Raw genomic sequence first — 19,295 nt, 5'->3', positions numbered from 1 at the left:
GGACAAACCACCATGCGAATTACTGTAGTGACTCGCCAGCTTCTGTGTGGAGCTTGACGCCGCCGCCTTCACGCCAGCACAAGTCTCCATCTCTGCAACGGCATCTCACGTCACCGCCGCCAGGAAACCAGGCGGCATGACCAGTGGAGGGAGAGGTCGCCAGTCATCATCAACTACAGTCGCCGACCGTTTATTCGGACCTCATGGGGACTGCGAAAATGTCCGAATAAACAGGTGTCCGAAAAAGCAGATTAAGAAAAAAACAATAAAATCCTTTATTTCCACGCACTTATTCGGGCTCGGCAGTAGGCTTGAAGAAATCGTGAATGCGCCGTTGCACGCTGTTCCGTTTACACGCGATCAGATAAGCCTGAATCTTGGAGAGGGTCGTACGGTCACTATAGGCGGCCCAAAGCACAGTCACTGCTTGTACACGCTCCGCATGCGACGGCAGCGTAGCACATGGTGTGTCATCTTCCGACCCAAGAGCCATCGTCCGGCGGTGCAGCAGAAACCTGACGAATGATCTCACCGTCGTCGAGTTCTGCGCATGTCAGTACAGCAGTGTCAGCACCTGTGAAACTGTCAAATGAGGCGGTGTCCGGAATCGCAATGCAACCACTGCGCCGGTCTTGGCAGAACATTTTCCACGTCACTAGGGAGCACACCAGAAGGCGACAAATCCTAGGCCTCCCAGCACCCGCTTGCCGGCATTCCCCAGCGCAGTCTGCGCGGGCACTGTCGGCGCCATTAGACATTTGACGTGATGTTTCCGTATGCTGTGATGTTTCCGTATGACGTGATGTTTCCGGCTGCAGCGGCACCGGCACCATGTTTAATCGCTGCTTGCTCTTCATGCAGTTCTTCGGCTTCCTTGCTGTACCCCCCCTTTGCGGTGTCACATGGCTTGGAACTGCTTCGTCTGACTTGGCTCCCTCGGCGGTCGAGCACGTGGACGTCATCGAGTGCTTGCCCAAGAACTGCGCTATCGCTACCATATGCGATTACCTCGGCGTGTCCCACTTCAAGCTACAGCATGCCAGTCACCCCGATGCCCTGTCCTTTGATCAGCCAATCATCGACAACTCTCGGTCTGTGACGTCAGCAGCCGACGGTATAAATGTCCAGCGCGTGGATCGTCTCTTCAGTGGGCTAGGCTGCAGCGGCACCGGCACCATGTTTAATCGCTGCTTGCTCTTCATGCAGTTCTTCGGCTTCCTTGCTGTACCCCCCCTTTGCGGTGTCACATGGCTTGGAACTGCTTCGTCTGACTTGGCTCCCTCGGCGGTCGAGCACGTGGACGTCATCGAGTGCTTGCCCAAGAACTGCGCTATCGCTACCATATGCGATTACCTCGGCGTGTCCCACTTCAAGCTACAGCATGCCAGTCACCCCGATGCCCTGTCCTTTGATCAGCCAATCATCGACAACTCTCGGTCTGTGACGTCAGCAGCCGACGGTATAAATGTCCAGCGCGTGGATCGTCTCTTCAGTGGGCTAGGCTGCAGCGGCACCGGCACCATGTTTAATCGCTGCTTGCTCTTCATGCAGGTATGTTACTATTCTGATGCCGAGTGTATCCGATCTGATGATCGCTTTCTGCTGCTGCTCCCTTGCCCACAACGTCTTGTATCTTGCTGTTCGCATGCATTGTATTGCGCAAGTTGTCTCCTATTAAGCGGAGATGTGGAAATCAACCCTGGCCCGGGCCCTCGGTCTAAGTCTAGGCGTGCATCCGGTTCTGCTCCCGATGAGAATGACGATGCTCGCCCTTCCTTTGATAGCCATGATAAAAACGACCCTTCGGTATCCGATATGTTCTCTAAATTATTGGAGGGGCAGACCCAGTTGGCACGAGATGTTGCGGAAATTAAGTCATTTCAACAGTCAGTTGCGCGTCGCTTTGATGTTTTAGAGTCACGTGTTCATGCACTAGAATCCACTCCTATGTCCAAAGACTCTAGTTTACTGCGTGATTTACGCGCTGAAATAAATGCCTTGACTACTAAGGTAACGGACTTGGTCTTAAAAAATGATAGCCTTGAAAACCATTCTCGTAGAAACAATCTGATAATACACGGTATTTCTGAAGTAATGGATGAAAACGCTACCACCCTGATGAGTGCAGTTTCATCTGTGTTTACTCAGCACCTGAATACTAGCTGCCCTCGTATTGAGCGCTGCCACAGGCTCGGTAGAGCACGCACTGGTTACATTCGTCCCGTCATTCTTAAACTTTCTAACTTCAGCGACAGAACCGAGGTTCTTAGGAACGCTTCAAAACTCAAGGGCTCAAATTTCGTGATTAAAGAAGACTTCTCTTCTAGGGTTCGGTTAATTCGGAAAAAAATCTGGGATGCATCAGCCTCTTTTCGGGACAGCGGTTCTGTTGTGAAGTTGAGATACGATCATGCTTTCATTAACAAGGTTCGTTATAACTGGGATGACAGTTCAAACTCATTAGTAATGGCACCCGCTCAACGTGTTTCTTCTGAGTCTGGCCATTTGACTTCCCTTCCATCCACTTCCTGAATTCGTCCTGGTCATTTTGAGAACCTTGTTGTCTTGAATATAAACGCTCGTAGTATTGTTAAAAAATTTCCTGATTTATTGTCCCTTATATCTATTCATTCCCCCCATGTTATCGGCATCACTGAGACTTGGCTGCACAATGGTATTTATGAATCTGAGTTCACTCCACCCGGTTTTGTTGCCGTGCGCTTAGACAGAGTTAGCGGTACTGGTGGTGGAGTGGCACTGCTTATCCGGTCGGATATACGATTCTCAGTCTTGCCTTCTCCTCCAGAAACAGAATCCGTGTGGTGTAAAATTTACCTTCACAATCGGCGTATTGTGATTAGTGTTATATATCGTCCCCCCGGCTCTACTCTTGATGTTCTTCATGCTGTTTCAAACTTCATGAGTGAGATCAACATTGCTTCGTCGAATTTTATCTGTATGGGTGACTTCAACGCCCCTGGCATCCACTGGCCGTCATTGTCTGCAGTCGGTCGCGACACAGCTATTTGTAAAGAACTAATCAACATTTCCTTGTCCTTTGGTCTCACCCAGGTTGTTCCTAGTGCAACCAGGTTAAATTCCGTCCTTGACTTAGTTTTTTTAAGCGCTAACCTAGCCGAACGTGACTTTTCTTGCGACGTAATCGATGGTATTTCAGACCATAGAGGCGTTTTAGTGTCGCTCTCCTGTCCAATTTCTAAATCCCCCTACACGTTTACTAGTTTCCCTGATTTCACTCGTGCGGACGACAACTCCATTACTGATGCCTTATCTCATCATTTCGATACGTTTAGTGCACTTGCAGACAACCAGGACGTCAACTGCCTTGCTAATTACTTTGAGCGTCTTGTCAAATCATGTATCGAACGTTTTGTGCCCATTAAGACTAAGAAAAAAAATTCTGACATTCCTTGGATGACTCGCGATATCTTGCATTTGTCCCGTCGCGTTCGAAGGTTAAGGCGTTCCAGAAGAGGCACTGATCCCATGGCATTGGATAGGTTTCTTAAGGCAAAGAAAGAACTCAATCTTATGTTGCAAAATGCCAAGGATTTCTTTTTTCGCGTTCGCCTGCACAATTTGTTAAGGACTAACCCACGAAAATTTTGGTCTTCTATTTTACCTCGCGGTGCTTCATCCACTTCTTTCAGAATAGATAATGACGTCACCAACGACCCGGTGGTGATATCCGATGCTTTCAACAAGTATTTCCAATCCGTGTTTGTTTGCGATAACAACCTTATCCCGACACTTACCACTATAGTTTCTTCTGAAGCAATCACTGACGTTGAGATAAACTGCGAAGGCGTCCTCAACCTTATATTAAACCTGGATGTTAAGAAATGCACCGGTCCGGACGGGATACACAATGCGTTCCTTGTTCGTTATTCGTTGTGGTCATCAAAATATCTGTCAGTCATATTCAGAAAGTCCTTATCATCCTCTACTGTACCTTCTTCGTGGAAGTTAGCCAAAGTGCTCCCTCTTTATAAATCTGGAGATAAGCAGTGTTTGTCGAATTACAGACCAATTTCACTGACGTCACAGTCATGCAAAATGTTGGAACACATCATTCATAAGCACATCACGCTCTTTCTGGAATCAAATAATTTATTGTCTAACATGCAACATGGGTTTAGGCGCGGCTTTAGCACGTTAACGCAGCTAGTTGAGTTCACGCATGACATTTCATTTAACCTTGACGTAGGCAACCAGGTCGATGCAATTTTTATAGATTTCTCGAAGGCATTTGACACCGTTTTACATTCTAAACTTATTGCTAAACTTAATGCTGTACTGAATAATCCTCATTTGGTTAACTGGATTTTAAGCTTTCTCTCATTTCGCTCCCAGTTCGTCTCTTACAGTTCGACTGACTCCGCTACTGTTGATGTGACATCAGGCGTGCCCCAAGGCTCCGTCCTTGGGCCACTTCTTTTTTTATTATACATAAACGATTTGCCACTTCACTACTCTTCTAACATCCGTCTCTATGCTGATGACTGCGTTTTATATGAAGTGATTAAATCTTCTAATGATCATTATCGCCTTCAAGAGTCGTTTTCTAGGTTTTGCGATTGGTGTAACACTTGGCAAATGAACATTAATTTCAATAAAACCGTTCTGATGTCTTTCTGCAACAAATCTTCCCCCTCCCTTTTCAGTTACTCGTCCAATGGCCGTACAGTAGATAAGGTTTCTGAGTATAAGTATCTTGGTGTCATTTTTACGCATAACATGTCATGGTCCAAACACATTGACTACATATGCAGTAAAGCACTAAAAAAGTTAGGTTACTTGAGGCGAACGCTAACCCGATCTCCTAAAGACACAAAGTTACTAATGTATAAATCTCTAATCCGCCCTGTTCTTGATTATGCATCCGTAGTTTGGAGCCCGCATAAGCAGTTGGAGATTAATAAACTAGAGGCTATACAGAAAAAAGCTGTGCGATTTATATGTCATCGTTACGATCGAGACTTTTCGCCCTCTTCAGCACTTTCTTCCTTGAACCTAAACACGCTCTCTTCTCGTCGCCGTATCGACTCATTAAAATTCTTGCACTCCATAGTCAATTCTTTAGTTAGGCTCTCAAATGATAATTACATTATCTTCACGCCGGGATCATCCACGAGAAGACATCATGACCTAAACTTGATACCCTACTACGCACGTACTAACATGTTCAAATTCAGCTTCTTTCCCCGCTCAATCGAAGACTGGAATTCATTACCTGGATCCATTCGCTCATGCTCATCCCAAATTTTTGCAACCGCCATCCCAGATGCATAATCATGGGTATAGGTATGGGCATAATCAGGCATGGGTATGCCCGGCAGCATTTGTATTTGTATAACTTGTGTATTCTTTCACCAGTGCTCTTTTGCAAAAGTGTTTACTTGTATTTCTGTGTATTTTCTTTTTTTATCTGTGCTCTTTAAAAGTGTTCACTTGTGTATACCGCTGTATACTCCAATGCTTTTTTTGTACATTTTCTTAACCCACTCCTGCTATAGCGCAAATTGCGCTGCAGTATGTATAAATAAATAAAATAAATAAAAGCAAACACCACCACAAATCAGCTGCTGGATTGTCTTGACGTGGCTTACTAAGCTGAAACCGCAACTGCTGTAGAACCACTCTATCGAAGCAGGCAGAAACAATGATGATGAGCGAGGATTTGCTGTAGCGCCACTTCGTGGGGCTGCATGGAACCTCCATTCAAAACAAAAATGGCGTTCAGCAAGCTGAACCATGCACCGTTCAGAGTCGGTGCATGGTGCTCTTGATCGAGTTGGCTCAAGGAGTGTCCGAAAAATCAGACGAGAGGTTGCAAGGTGTCCGAACTTTCGGCATTTTGTTATACTAATGGTCTATGGCGAGACTGGCGGTGCCGTGAAGCAGACCGAATAATCGAGCATGTCTGAATTTTTGGAGTCCGGAAAATCAGTCGGCGACTGTACTACCATTTATTAAATGTAACACGAGGTCAAGTTCAAATAACGAAAGTATGGAAAAAATTGCTTAACAATTGAGTAATTTTGAGTTCTTGCCCAGTGAGAAGTTCAGTTGAATTTAATGTTAGCCACTACCTTGTTCATTCCACATGGTGGGTCACACTAGCAAGATAGGCAGAACTCGAAATGAAAAAAAGAAAAAAAGAAGAAAAAAGAAAAGAAAAGAAAATGGTGCTTTCTACACAGTGCTTACTACAGTGGAACCCATTCACTATAATGAGTTCCACAAAGAAGTGGTTGTTGTATCAGTAGTTCGTTTTATGTTGTGGGTATCTGACCTGTGCTCTTGGGACAAAGGAACGACAACACATTAGTGCTAACAATCACAAGGGCATTTATTGCACCTTTGATGCACTAATGCTTGCTAGCCGACTCGCAACACATAGAAGATGCCGATGGGTGTGCAACAAATCGAGAAAGTCTGACCCACCGTGACCAGATAGCCAGCGAATTATGTTCGCCCCATGCAGGACACCAACGCCTGGTCATTTGCGTGTACGGTCACGCAAACGGTGGCACGCTCGAACGATGGTGTCCTGTTCCTATAGGTCACACAGAAGCATGGATCACGTCCGTGCCACTTGCCGAGCCTGTTGCCCAAGTAACCCCGCCATTACGTGGCGTTAGCAGCGTAACACTCGCACCATCTCTTGTAATATGCTGCAACCACGCGGAGAGCCATGTGCAGGGTAAAAAGCGTGGCAGTTTGGGCGAGTTGGTATGTCATGACTCTTTTTAGGCTTGTAGCGCAGCTCAGAAAGAGCAAAAAAAGGAAGGAGGTAGGGGTAATGAAAGGGAACTCCTAAGCCTTCCCACTTTAATAGCTTGAATACCCCTTCCAAGCACGCAGTGAATAACATTGGATAGATTGCGTCTCCCTGTCTGACCACTTTCTTTATACGTATCCTCTTGCTTTTCTTGTGTAGGTAGTTGTAGAACCCTTGTAGATATTTTCTAAGGCATTTACGTAAGCATTTTGTACTTCTTGATTACATAATGCCTCACTGACTGCTGGTATCTCTACTGAGTCAAATGCCTTTTTGTAATCTATGAAAGCCATATGGAGAGGCTTATTGTACTCTGCGGATTTCTTGATAACCTTATTAATGACATGGATGTGGTCCATTGTAGAGTATCCCTTCCTGAAGCCAGCTTGTACCCTTGGTTGACTAAATTCCAGTGTTGATTATTTTGGTAAATATTTTATATAGTACTGGGAGTAAGCTAATGGGTCTATAATTTTTCAATTCTTTAACGTCTCTCTTTTTGAGGATTAGTATAATGTTTGCATTCTTCCAGTTTTCTGGGACCCTTGCGGTCGATAGACACTTCGTATAAAGAGCCGCCAGTTTTCCAAGCATTATGTCTCCTCCATCTTTGATTAAGTCAACTGTTATTCCATCTTCTCCTGCCGCTCTTCCTCATTTCATGTCTTGCAAGGCTGTTCTGACCTCATGGCTAGTTATAGGAGGAGTTTCTGTATCCTGTTCATTACTGTTTCTAATTGAGGTATCCTGACTCCTCTGGTTACTGTAAAGGTCAGTATAGAATTCTTCCACTGCTTTTACTATATGTTCGAGATTGCTGGTGATATAACCCTGCGTATCTTTCAGTGCATACATTTTGGTTTTTCCTATGCAAAGTTCCTTTCTCTCTGATTTCAGGTTGCATCTATTTTTTTACGGCTTCTTCAGTCTTTCTCACGTTATAGTTTCAAACATCAATTATTTTTGCCAGTTTGATTAGTTTTGACAGTTCTGCGAATTCTATCTTATCTCTTGAGTTCGCCACTCTCATTCTTTGTTGTTTGTTTGTTGTAAAGAGAGTTTTCTTCGTAAGTAAGTTTCTTTGCCCTCCTTTCTTGCCCCCTTGACTATGGCTACCCTTAAAAGTCTCGAGCTCGTGTTATAATTGTAATACAAATTTTTTTTTCTTTTTCCTAAGGGTGCAAACTTCACCCTCATTATTTGTGGAATCGCATTATGTTCGTTAAACTTATTGACCAAAAATACTGTTCTAGATTGTTGTTGAGCACGAAACGAACCCACAGCAGCTTTCACGAAAACGTGCTCTGTGGCCATTTTGTGATGGCCATAACGCTTTGTCTGATGGCTTTGATAGTAGGCTATTGCTTACGTGACAAATGCGGTTTTGGTTTCATATCTTTGTAATGCGCAGGCAATTTTCCAAGCCATTCTCTCTATTTTTTTCAATAAAGTTGTTCTCTTTCTCTCTCTTCTCTCTAAAAAAAAAAAGGTACGCATTAGGTTTGGGTAAATATGGTGCAGAAGATGCTGTTGCTTGTGGGTTGAGCAAGGTAAACAGACTGAATACAATGAGTAAGAAGAAATGTTCTAGTAATTATATAATTGTAGCTGGTCATAAATGGCAAAAGTAGCAAATAGCAGTGTGTAACAGATAACCAGCTTTCTAGTTACAGAATATTAGCTAATAAATTGCAGTGGACGAAAAGGAATGTCATGAGTAAATTCTGTTTACGCAATGTTTGTTAATGTTGCATGGAAAGTACGATGATTAGTAATAGTTTTGATTTCTGTGGGAATACATTCAGGGCATGTGGAAGGAAAAAAGGAGTAAGATAGTTTTAGTGTCACATGATTCAATGCCTACTTGCTGACACAATTGCAGCGGGATCTCGTTTCTGGCAGAGCGGCACGTTTGAGGTGTCCAAGAGCAGTGAACCTCGGGCTGGCAGCTCCCTGCAGGTGACGCTGCCTTCAGAACTTGAGGGCATCTCATACATCCAGGTCACCATACAGAAAGGTACGTTTTCGCACATTCTATCTTGATGTGGCTCGTTTGTGATAAACCTATTCCAAAATTCTTAGTGAACAGCTTTGAGCAAAAGCTTTAGAATGTGTCTCTGTAACCTGTTGCCAGTTCGCCATCACCAGAAAGAAAGTAATAAGCTCAGGAAAAATTATCGCTGACACATTTTGGCACTTTGTGTGTGGACACCTAAAAAAACAAAAAGAGGGCTCCAATCCACGCTGTGAAGGTGGTTGGCCAGTGTAGCTGTGGTATCAGCTCAGGATGTCTACCAACCGGGAAAACCGGGAATTCTCAGGGGTTTTGAATAGTCTGGAAATAGTCAGGGAAATCTCAGGGAATTTTTGCTCCGATCAGGGAAAATTTGGTGTTATTTTATCGAAAGGGAACGAAGGTCGCGATAACGCTAGCTGACTCGAGTAAAACAGAGGGGAATAGTAATGAATCGTCGTTGACGTCGTGTCGACGGCTGGAGGATTGCCATTGTACAGTCAACGGCCGACTTCTGGACGTCCGACGGCTTCGTGGCACCACCACCTATACCATAGGGTCAATAATTTATAAGAACGTCTGAAATTTCAGACGCAAGAACCTTTTGCTGTCCGATTTTCGGGACTTTTTGCCGTGACCGCAGGTCTGAAACGGCATTAGTCAAAGCCACCACATTCGATTTTGAGTATCTCGCCGCCTCGAACCGGCACTCCCATGCAGATCCGCTGGCAGCCGTAGCCATCACCGCAAAAAACGCCAGGCGTAGCTGCTTCCACGTTCGCTATTAAGTTTCTTGTCGTTTGGTGCCGTGTTCTTTATTTAAAGGATTCGCCCCTGTCAGCAATGGCACCGACTCCGCCTTTCTGGTACTGGCGATTGACTTCGGAGGTCGGAAAGCACTGCGCGTTGCATAAAGCCGGGTCCCGAAAGTGAGCTCTGCCTCATTACAGAATTGTTACGCGGCGAAGAATAACAAGCATGCGAAGGGGCGATTGTCACGGGACACAGTACGCATTCCTTAATTATACACGCGTGCACCCGCCATCTCCTGTCAAAGTGCGAGCACCGATATGCCTAATAAGTGTACTGGCTGTCCTTCAGAGCTTTTTCGGATGTGTCTGTAGCAATTTTGAGCCCTCAAGATCAGTAAAAGACATGCATTCAATTTTTTGTCATCCTCCCCTTTTCGAAATGTCCGGTTTTTCGGACGTTTTCGTGGCCCCTAGGGAGTGCGAAAAATTGGACGTTGACTGTAGAACTAACCAAGAGCATGCTTGAAATGGTCCGTGTTGCAAACGCACGGCGGAAGGACGAGAACAGAAAGGACCTAGATATTGAGGAATGAACGGGAAAGGAAGCGTGCCGCCACTTCTTTGAAAGAGCTTGAGTTCAAAAAGCAAAGTGTTGGTTTACGCTGAGATGCAGGTTTCCCTCATCCAAACCAATATAAAATCTTTAACCCTTTGAGGGTCGAATTATATTGAAAAAAACTTTCCCAGGTGGTCAAATTACTTTATTGCGGATATTGAATGTACAAAATGTATAAAGTCGGGAATAAATAGTAAAAAATAATTAGGAACAGTATTTTGGTGTCGGCATCACTCAGAACTGCAAAATGTTCCATAGTATTTCCGAGCGTGATACTCCTTGAAACACAGGTCTACGCACAGCGCCTTATCGCAGTCTGCACACCTAAAATGCGTGTCTGTTCTCTTGGAGCGTGTCTTATGTGTAGGCGCACACATGACATCTCTGCGTGCGGCTGCCTTGGGCAGAGGTCTGAGGCACCCTCTCGCGTAAGCGCGCTGCCGCGGAGAGCGAGAATACCTCGCGAACGGCGCTGATAAGCAAGTGGTGATAAACAAGCTAAGAGCAGTGCCAATCAAGATAGAAATCAACTTCCGCCGCCCCTGCGAGAGCGTGCCGACAAAGAGAAAAACCATGTTTCACGTGCCTTCGTTGCGATCACGCGGCGGAACCGAAACCGCGTAAGCGCGTTGGCACTGAGAGCGAGAATACCTCGCGAACGGCGCTGATAAGCAAGCTAAGAGCAGCGCCAATCAAGATAGAAATCAACTTCCACCGCCCTGCAAGAGAGTGCCGACAAAGAAAAAAATGGCGTTTCGCGCGCCTCCGTTGCGATCACGCGGCGAAACCGAAACCGCCAAAGGGGCATTGCCGCAGTCTGAGCGACGCGCTGAAGCTAGCAATCAGCTCTGTTTATCTCCCCAAGAAGGTAGCACCAATTTCAAACGCATCTTGTAAGTGCTAAGAGGTGGCAGCACCTCCCGGTGAGGACGCATCGTCATTATGGCGCGAAATTCTAAACGGAGGGTCGGAACCGTACCCGTACGGCGAAGACCTTGCGGGACAGAAAACCGCTGCCGTACATGTACGGCTAAAACCTTCAAAGGGTTAAATCAGTGAAATGTAACACTGGGGCATTGTGCGGGGGCCGAGAGTATGTCAGGACAGTTGAGGTTGACTTTATTACCAGCCATTGAGAGAGAATCTCATTTGTGACAAAGTTCGGGCTTGCTTGCTATCAGTTGATAGAAAGCTTGCTATCAGTTGATAAAAATGGTTCATATTCAAAAATATTTCATTCGGTATGCATCTCCTTCTTATTCGTATTTGAGAATGTTCAACTCAGTTCGCAGTGGGCTTTACCATTCTTTTCGAAGGTATTTTATTCACTGTGCAGTTTACTAACCCTTTTCTTCTGTTCTTTTTTTAATAAAATAAGCATTCAAACTGGATTAAGGGGGGACGCGGGTTTTACATAGCGAAAAATGGCCAAAAAATCGATTTTTTGAAAATCACATTTTCAGTTTCTATAACCCTTTTTCTATCTGATACCCAAATACCATCACTGTAAACCACTTAGAAGTACTCTAAAAAATTCGTTTTATCGGCCAAGGTGGCGAAAAATCTCGCGGAAATCAAGAAAGAACAGCGTTTTTCACGCCACAATATCTCCGGAACGGCGCGACCGAGCGCCGCCATCTTGGTCTCGTTGGAAAGCGCATTTCTCCGTCTTCAAATTTGCTGCTTCAGCGATCTCCTCCATACAGAAACAAGCACACAAAAAGCAAATGACTGAAGGTCATGCCGGAGTCTGCGATTGGCCGCGCCTGCCACGTGACTCCAGTGCGGTTCGCCATTGGTCCGGCGCTCGCGTCGTCTGCTCGGCTCTTTGCACCTCGCGAGTTTGATGTCTCCACTCGCCGTAATCTCGACGTGTCAAAACGGGCGCTACGCGGACATCGCAGTAGCGTGGCCGATCCCTACGCTTGTGGACGTTTCAGACTCGCGGCTAAGCATTCCGGGCATCGGCGACACCGACTTCGCGACCAAGATTCACGCGCGGAATCTTCGGACATGCGGCTAAGCCTTTCAGCACTCGGTGTTTCGAATTCGTGACAAATTCGTATCGCGCACGCAATCTTCGGAAACGCGGCTAAACATATCGCGTATAGGTAGTCTCAGACTCTGCGATCATGCACATCGCGCGCGGACTTCTCGGACCGTCACGTAATCATTTTGTGCATCGGCGCCTCCGACTGCGCGAATAAGCGCATCGAGTATCGACTCCTCGAGCCCGCGGCTAGGAATTTCGCGCGTCGGCACATAGGACTGCGCGAATAAGCGCATCGAGTATCGACTCCTCGAGCCCGCGGCTAGGAATTTCGCGCGTCGGCACATAGGACTGCGCGAATGAGCGCATCGAGGGTCGACTCCTCGAGCCCGCGACTAGGCATTTCGCGCGTCGGCACCTTGAACTGCGGGACTAAGCACATTGCGCGTCGGCTCCTTGTATATGCGGCTATGCATTTCGCACATCGGCACTTCGGACTCGCAACCAAGCACATTGCGCGTTCACTCTATTATCATATTGTCATGATAGCTCCTAACAGTATCTATCATACCACCCCTTCATAAAGAGAACCTCATCATGAGCTCTGTTCACTAGGCCCCTTGGGCTGGCACACACCTGGCTGCAGAAGTGATCGAGGCATCATACAAAAGTACAATTCTGGAAAGCACCTAGCAGCTGCATATCTATCACTGGCTCTCTGATCCTAAGTTCCACAGCCACTGTCAGGTGAAGATGACTTGGAAGGCTACTTACACTCAGAGCCTTCATTCAGTAACATGGTCAGTTATACCAAATGAAAAAATGCCTCACTGAGTGTAATGGAGACTGCTATCAATCAGGCAGCCTGCATGTACAACACTGGAACTATATTCATGCCCACACAGAGTTCTACCCTTCGGTTTGAAACCCAGGCACCATGCTCTTGGTAGAGCATGGTGCCTAATAAAGTTCCTTGTGCTAGTTCAGTGGCCAGTGTGCTATTATTTTGAGAGTGTGCAGTCACACATTTAGTATGGCCATTCTTACAAAACATAGAGCTTCAAAACGGTGCCATTTGTATTGCTGTAGATTCTCTTCAGCAAAAGCTACATTTGTTTGCAACTTCAAATGCGTTTATTTCAGTTCGATGTTTTTGCACACTGTACTCCGCCTTACGGGTGTTTTTTGTGGGTTGTTTTTGCCCAAAAATGACAAGGGTGGTATCATTTTATTCGTATTGAAATGATCTGGGGGTGACGCTATTTTTATTACTCTTGCACCGTCATGAAAATTACATTCAGGTATAGTAATCGCTGCTAATTAGAAAAAAAATGTTCATAATAAATGCAAGATTGTTTTCTTGTCTGCAAAATGCTTCCATATGAATAAAAATAGCATCGCCCCCTACAGTAGGTCTTTAGCAATGGTGTCATGCATTTAGTTTTTGGTTTAGCAAGACGGAATCATCACAAAGCCCCGTAACGAGTTTGAAATTAATTTGACTTCAGACCTCAATATGTTTTGAACTGCTACAGCTATCAGAAATCTAATTACAGATCTGAAATCAGCACGAAAAATTACTTCAGACAGTGGAGTTTATTAAAGATTCACCCAAAAATAAGAAAAAAATTTCTAGAACCCACCTCCCCCCTTAAGTCATGTTTATTTTATAACGTGCTTACTAGAGAGGGATAGGATTGGGAAACATGGTGTGAACCCGTCTCGACACAAAACAAAATTTTGTTTCACTCAGGGAATTTTGTAAAAGCACTCAGGGAAAACCTGGAAAACTCAGGGAATTTGGAAATGTCAACTTGGTAGACACCCTGCAGCTGATCCGATAGACCAGTGTGACGTAGCCTTGAATTGGGTCCTGTCGAGCTTGGACACGATGCTGTTGTGCATATTGACTTTGCTGTTCCTTTTGTTGCTTATCGTATTTGTGCTGCTCTTCAGGTGTAGTAACTGTGTGTGGCTTGCTTTGGGCACGAGCTGCTGTGTCCTGCCTAACCTGAGCACGACGCCGTGGTGCATATTGACGTTGCCATTCCCATCGCCGCATGCTGCTCTTTTGGAGTTCTAACTATGCGTGGCCTTTCCATAGCCCTATCAGAACACAAATGAAATCAATTGGTAGGCGGGTTCTTCTTCTACATATGAAAGTGTAGTGACGTCACTCCCTGCTTCGTATGGTACAGTTGCCCCTTCCCAGAAATCGCAACTTATACAACCGTAATCTTTACCGGGAAACACTTGCGGTGAACACTATGCACGAGGGTGAGCTTCCTGCTTCTTTATTTTTTCTTTTCCTGCACGGCCGGCGCCGCCGCCGCTGCTGCGGATGCGTGGAGGTGAGCGCCATCTGGTGGTGCTGCAAAGAACCCAGCAGTGCACATGGTGCGTGCCTCCCGCTGTGATTGGTTGAGTTCTTGGGTGCTGAGACGAAGAAATCCCGGGATCCTAGTCATTTACAGCTTTGCTGTAAAAAAACAAACCTATACGACCTGTTTAAGCGTGCCAGTAGATCAGCAAACTTGTGGCAGCAAACTTCGTGCCGATTTGCCAGGCAGGCTGCTAAGTTGCCGCCGTTTTGTTTGCACAGCAGAGTAGCTTGCACGGCTCCGAATGAGAGCGGGAGTGGTACGGTCCACTTTGTGGCCTGTCGAACACTTAGTGGCAGCTGTGGCTGCTCACACACCACCAGGTAGTTATTTAGGCGTGTGCAAATATTTTTGAATTGCATGTTTGGTTCAAATTTCAGAACAGTGAAATCTCAATGGAACTAACTTCAGAGGACCGCAGCAAATCGTTCATTTTTCTGAAGAACTGCTATCAGGAAAGCCCTACAATTAACCGTTCTGTGCGTCAACCCATCAGTTGTCATTGTATGCAATATCAATGGTGCTTCTCGGATGAGCTGTTGCTGTTGTTGATTGTCCATAGATTTCACTGCCGTGCACCATCGACCAATGTAACCGTGGTTGCAAAAGAGGCGACGACAAAACCACTGACGAGGAAAAAGCTCTGTGTCGCTTCCAAAGTGTTTCCTCTTTTATTTAATTTTTTGTCGTGCTCCTTGCAGTGGTAAGCACAGCTGTCTCGCTCGAAGCGGACACTTGAAGAGTATGTGTGAACACTGTCCTGAAAGGGACCTCTGAGTAAAGTCTCTCCCTCTGGCACACTCACGTTGGCCACAGAAAGAAGGAGGAGACATGCCCTCTCTGGGCAGAGCATAGACAAAGTTCCCTTCTATGTTTTCCTCGTCCTGCACTACCTCGCCAGGAGCAAGTTGCAAGGCTTTCTGCACCGCGTTGTCTGCTGGTCTACTGCTCCAGTTATCGTGCACTGAAATCTAAGAATACCCAGATTTTGGAATATGAACACTACGTAGCACTGAGGTTGTTCTTAACATGGCACATAAATTGAATAATGATCCTTATTCTTAGAAGTTTGGTGTTCTGAAGTTCATAGTGCTGAAATACTTTTAAATTGAAACTATAAGCAGTCAACATGGGATTTATAAAAAGTTTGTTAGTGTGGTGTCGATAGTAATGAGGTTTCACTGTACCTGGAATTTTCAAAATACAATCAACTCCTGTTATATTGATCCCGGTTAATTTGACTTTTTAATTTTTAACCCACTGAAGAGCCCCAGCAACAAACCACGTAGAAGGAAATCTTGTTTAGTGAGTGCTGCATCAGTTTATGCCGCCCTTGCTGATCCTCGTGCACGTAGCAGTTGCCTTACACGAGCACAAAAAATTCTTTTTCTCAGCATCTAGGGACAGCGTTGAATATTGTGGGCCACTCACCGACGCTGTCGTCAATGCCCCACAGTCATTGCCGAGGCAGCCTCGTGTCGGCGCTCTTCGCTGCATGCTGGTTGAAAAGCACTTCAAGAGGAAGGAGAAAAAGACATTGCAAAATACACCAAGCAATAAAAAACAGATTTCAGTTATAGTTCATTTTGCTGTCATTTGTTAATTTGACCTTTCAGATAAACCAAATCTTGTGGTCCCTCAAAGGTGGAATTAACAGGAGTTGACTGTATTTGAAATAACCGAATCTGAATTTTAAGACATGTATAATGGACAGCTTTATTTTGGTAAGCAAATTGCATGCAGCATGGCTCGTGCCTAAGAAAAGCCAAACACGAAGAATTTGTTTACAGATGCTGACCAGCTTTATTGAAACTTCTCCGTTCCTCAAAGAATCTTGTGGCAATGCTGTCTTCTCTGTCAAACTAATGTACAAAGGCAGCTGAAAGTTTCAACGTTGTTCAGCGTCTCACTTGACTTTTTAAACGTGATCTGCACCCATTTTGTTGAAAAAATGATGGTGGCCACGAAGAAAGCCATTCATGTTGTCCTCCATACTCCCGCTTTCGTTGATGAGGTGGGCCACACTAGCTGTTGCACATACGTCGACTGAGCACCAAACTGTTGACTTTGATCAGCAACACACAGCAGGGCAGCACTGCTTAGTCCCAACTGTCATGAACCTTTGCCTCTGTCCTGGTGGGTGGCAAACTGTCATGAGAAGTTTGCCATTCATCGAGTGGCTCGCTGGGCATCGGGCCTGATGTCACGTGCATTGCCGGGCAAGAATTGCAGAAAGTGTGCCTGCCAAGTTCATCTGTGCGTCTATTAGACAAAATGGTTAAGCTCACGTGTAGGTGGACAACACTGAGCAGTCTAAACTGCCTGCATTGTGCAGTCAAAGTTGCACTTTGTGGCATTGGGAAAAATGCTCAAAACACAGCGGGCCACGCGGCGAGCAAATGCACGGCGGCTTCGAGTATGGGCATGCTCGACGGAAGTCTGTAAAGGTGTTCTCTATGCTGCTGGGGCATTGTGAAATTAACTGTCAAACGCGAGTTTTTTTGCATGAAGACGGTGGTTTTAAAAAGGGGGGGATGTAGAGTTTGAGGAGGCCATGGTGTCCAAAGAAATTAAAAGATGTAAGGACGTACAAAGCAGTTTGGGTTTTCACAAATACAAAGTGACTTGGAATGCTATTTGTAAAACTCTCTAATATCTTAATAATAGCGCTTTGAAGAGAAAAAGAAAATCATTCCAGAGATTACTCTTAGTCTTTTCAAGGACCTTTTTTTTCTTTTCAATTTTCGTCTTCTCGCTGTTGTGTCAAGGTTTATTATTTCATTATGTTCCTGGCATCACTGCAGCTGCCACCTGCAAGTGCATTTATAAGAAATGCATGCAGCATTCTTGATTAACTTTGATGAGCAGTGTCTTCATACCTAGCTTATTGCTACACATAAAAAAAAATTTGTTCTGTCGTGATATGATAATGTTAATGATACAAGGCCCGACATTTGGAGACCAACATGGCATATCAGATTCAAATATCTGATGCTTCTCAGCCTGGCGCGTTTGCCGTTAAATATTAAGCTGTGTGAATCAACCCTTGCATTGCAATTGAACACAGGGGCCATACTCACATCTTTATGGAAACCTGCAGACTTGCATAAACATGTAGCATAGTCAGAAAATCACTCAATGTTTCTTTTTTTCGTTCGTTCATTCTTTTTTTTTGGTGCATGAATTATAACTAGCAGGGCTTATAAATAAAGGCCTTTACAAGATTGAACAGGCTTGCCCAGAAAGGCTGTTATATATATTTTTTTGATGAAGCTGTTTTGAGCTGCTGAGCAATGTCTTTTTATGCCCCAAAAATGTTGAAGCTATGTGCTTTAAAATGATGTCATTGTAATAGCAGTTCACTTTGAATGTATGAACAAATAATGTATTTCTATAAGGATTGTGGGGACTCTCGCATGACCCCTGATGTCCTTGCATAGCTTGTGTCTCCTGTGGCTCCAGCTTCCCCCGCATTGTACACACGAAAGATGGCGCACGGGGAACTCTTGGCTGTCAAATGGCATTGCACACAGACCAAATGCACACTCATCGGTGTGCCCGTCCAGAGCTCCAGAGTCGCTGGAACATGCCTCCATTTGTGATACTACTGCACTGTATGAAACGACTGGGGCATCACTGTCTGGCACATTATTTGCTTGCTGTCCTTGCGTGGTGGGCAGAACCTTCTTGATTATTCGTTGTGCCCTGTTTCATGTGTTTTGCTGCTGGCCTTCTTAATTTCTTATGTAACAAGGTGCAATAGATCCCCTTTCTTGTTTCTATGACTACACTTGGTCGTGGTTTCCTTTGTTCCATAGAGTGCGTTCCACAGAGTATTCTCTTTCATTACGAAGGGACAACAGCATCCGAAGGAAAGGGTATTTTCTAGCGTTGCATCCAATTGCAGCTCTCCCTTAATATGCCGATGTACAGTCGGCGTCACCGTCGTGTAGAGGGCGGGAACGGCTGCCTCCGGGGTGCTCCGAAGGCAGCCAGCGACGTCCAACGCTAGCTGCCGCCGCCTGACAGTGGCTGCTGGGAACGATTGGGCCCAGCAACTACCGTTAGACGTTGCTGGCTGGCTCCCGGGTGCCTCGGAGGCCACCGTTCCCACACTCCACATGAGTGTGACGGCGACTGCACAGTATAATCTTAGCAAATGGAAATTGCTTAAACAGGATAGCCGTGTAAACAAAACAAGAGCCTTGATGGCGCTTTATGAAATCAGTCACTATTGTGATCCGTAATCCTAAATGGCTTGTTATTGGTTTACTCTGTATTATTACGAAATCATCGAGCCCCCCGCAGGGGCGTCTGCGTCAGCAGGCGTTTGGTGTGTTGCGACACCACGTACCCGAGCACACGAGGGTTGGACGCTCCCGCGTGTAGCCGTGCGCGGCTTAGCCGTGTCTGGGGAAAGGGGGATCCTGGGGGTTGAGCTGATGCTGGGTGTTTGGACCTTTAAGGCCCCCCGGCGGAGGCAACACACCCCTTTGGCCTCTGCTTCACACAGACGGCACCTCCAGACTGACCCACCTGGAGGACATCGGCAGTCGCCTTTTCCTGTCTCTCCCTCCTCGAATCTTCGTCTTTATCTCTCGCTTTTTGACCTTTCCTGTCTCCTTCTCTCTTCTTTTTACTTCCTTTCTCCTGGCGGCAAGGGTTAACCCTGTGTGGCTATCCAACCTTGGGTACACCATATTCGGTTATAGTGACGGCGTACGACTGGCGTCGTGC

The 19,295-nt window shown here is 45.7% G+C and overlaps 1 protein-coding gene across 3 annotated transcripts in view; it reads left to right on the top strand.

Moving 5' to 3' along the window:
- The window catches only part of MED17 (mediator complex subunit 17), a 197,805-nt gene that overhangs the window by 57,346 nt on the left and 121,164 nt on the right, over positions 1 to 19,295 (top strand). For all 3 annotated transcript variants that reach the window (XM_055073189.2, XM_050182348.3, XM_055073190.2), the window contains one exon: positions 8,688 to 8,822. In XM_055073189.2, the coding sequence (XP_054929164.1) occupies positions 8,688 to 8,822 (135 nt within the window). The remainder of the gene's footprint in view (positions 1 to 8,687; positions 8,823 to 19,295) is intronic.

The sequence above is a fragment of the Dermacentor andersoni genome, chromosome 7, assembly GCF_023375885.2.
Source record: "Dermacentor andersoni chromosome 7, qqDerAnde1_hic_scaffold, whole genome shotgun sequence".
Taxonomy (NCBI): Eukaryota; Metazoa; Arthropoda; class Arachnida; order Ixodida; family Ixodidae; genus Dermacentor; species Dermacentor andersoni.
Note: the sequence above shows the minus strand (reverse complement) of the source record. Positions and strands in the feature narration are given on the sequence as shown.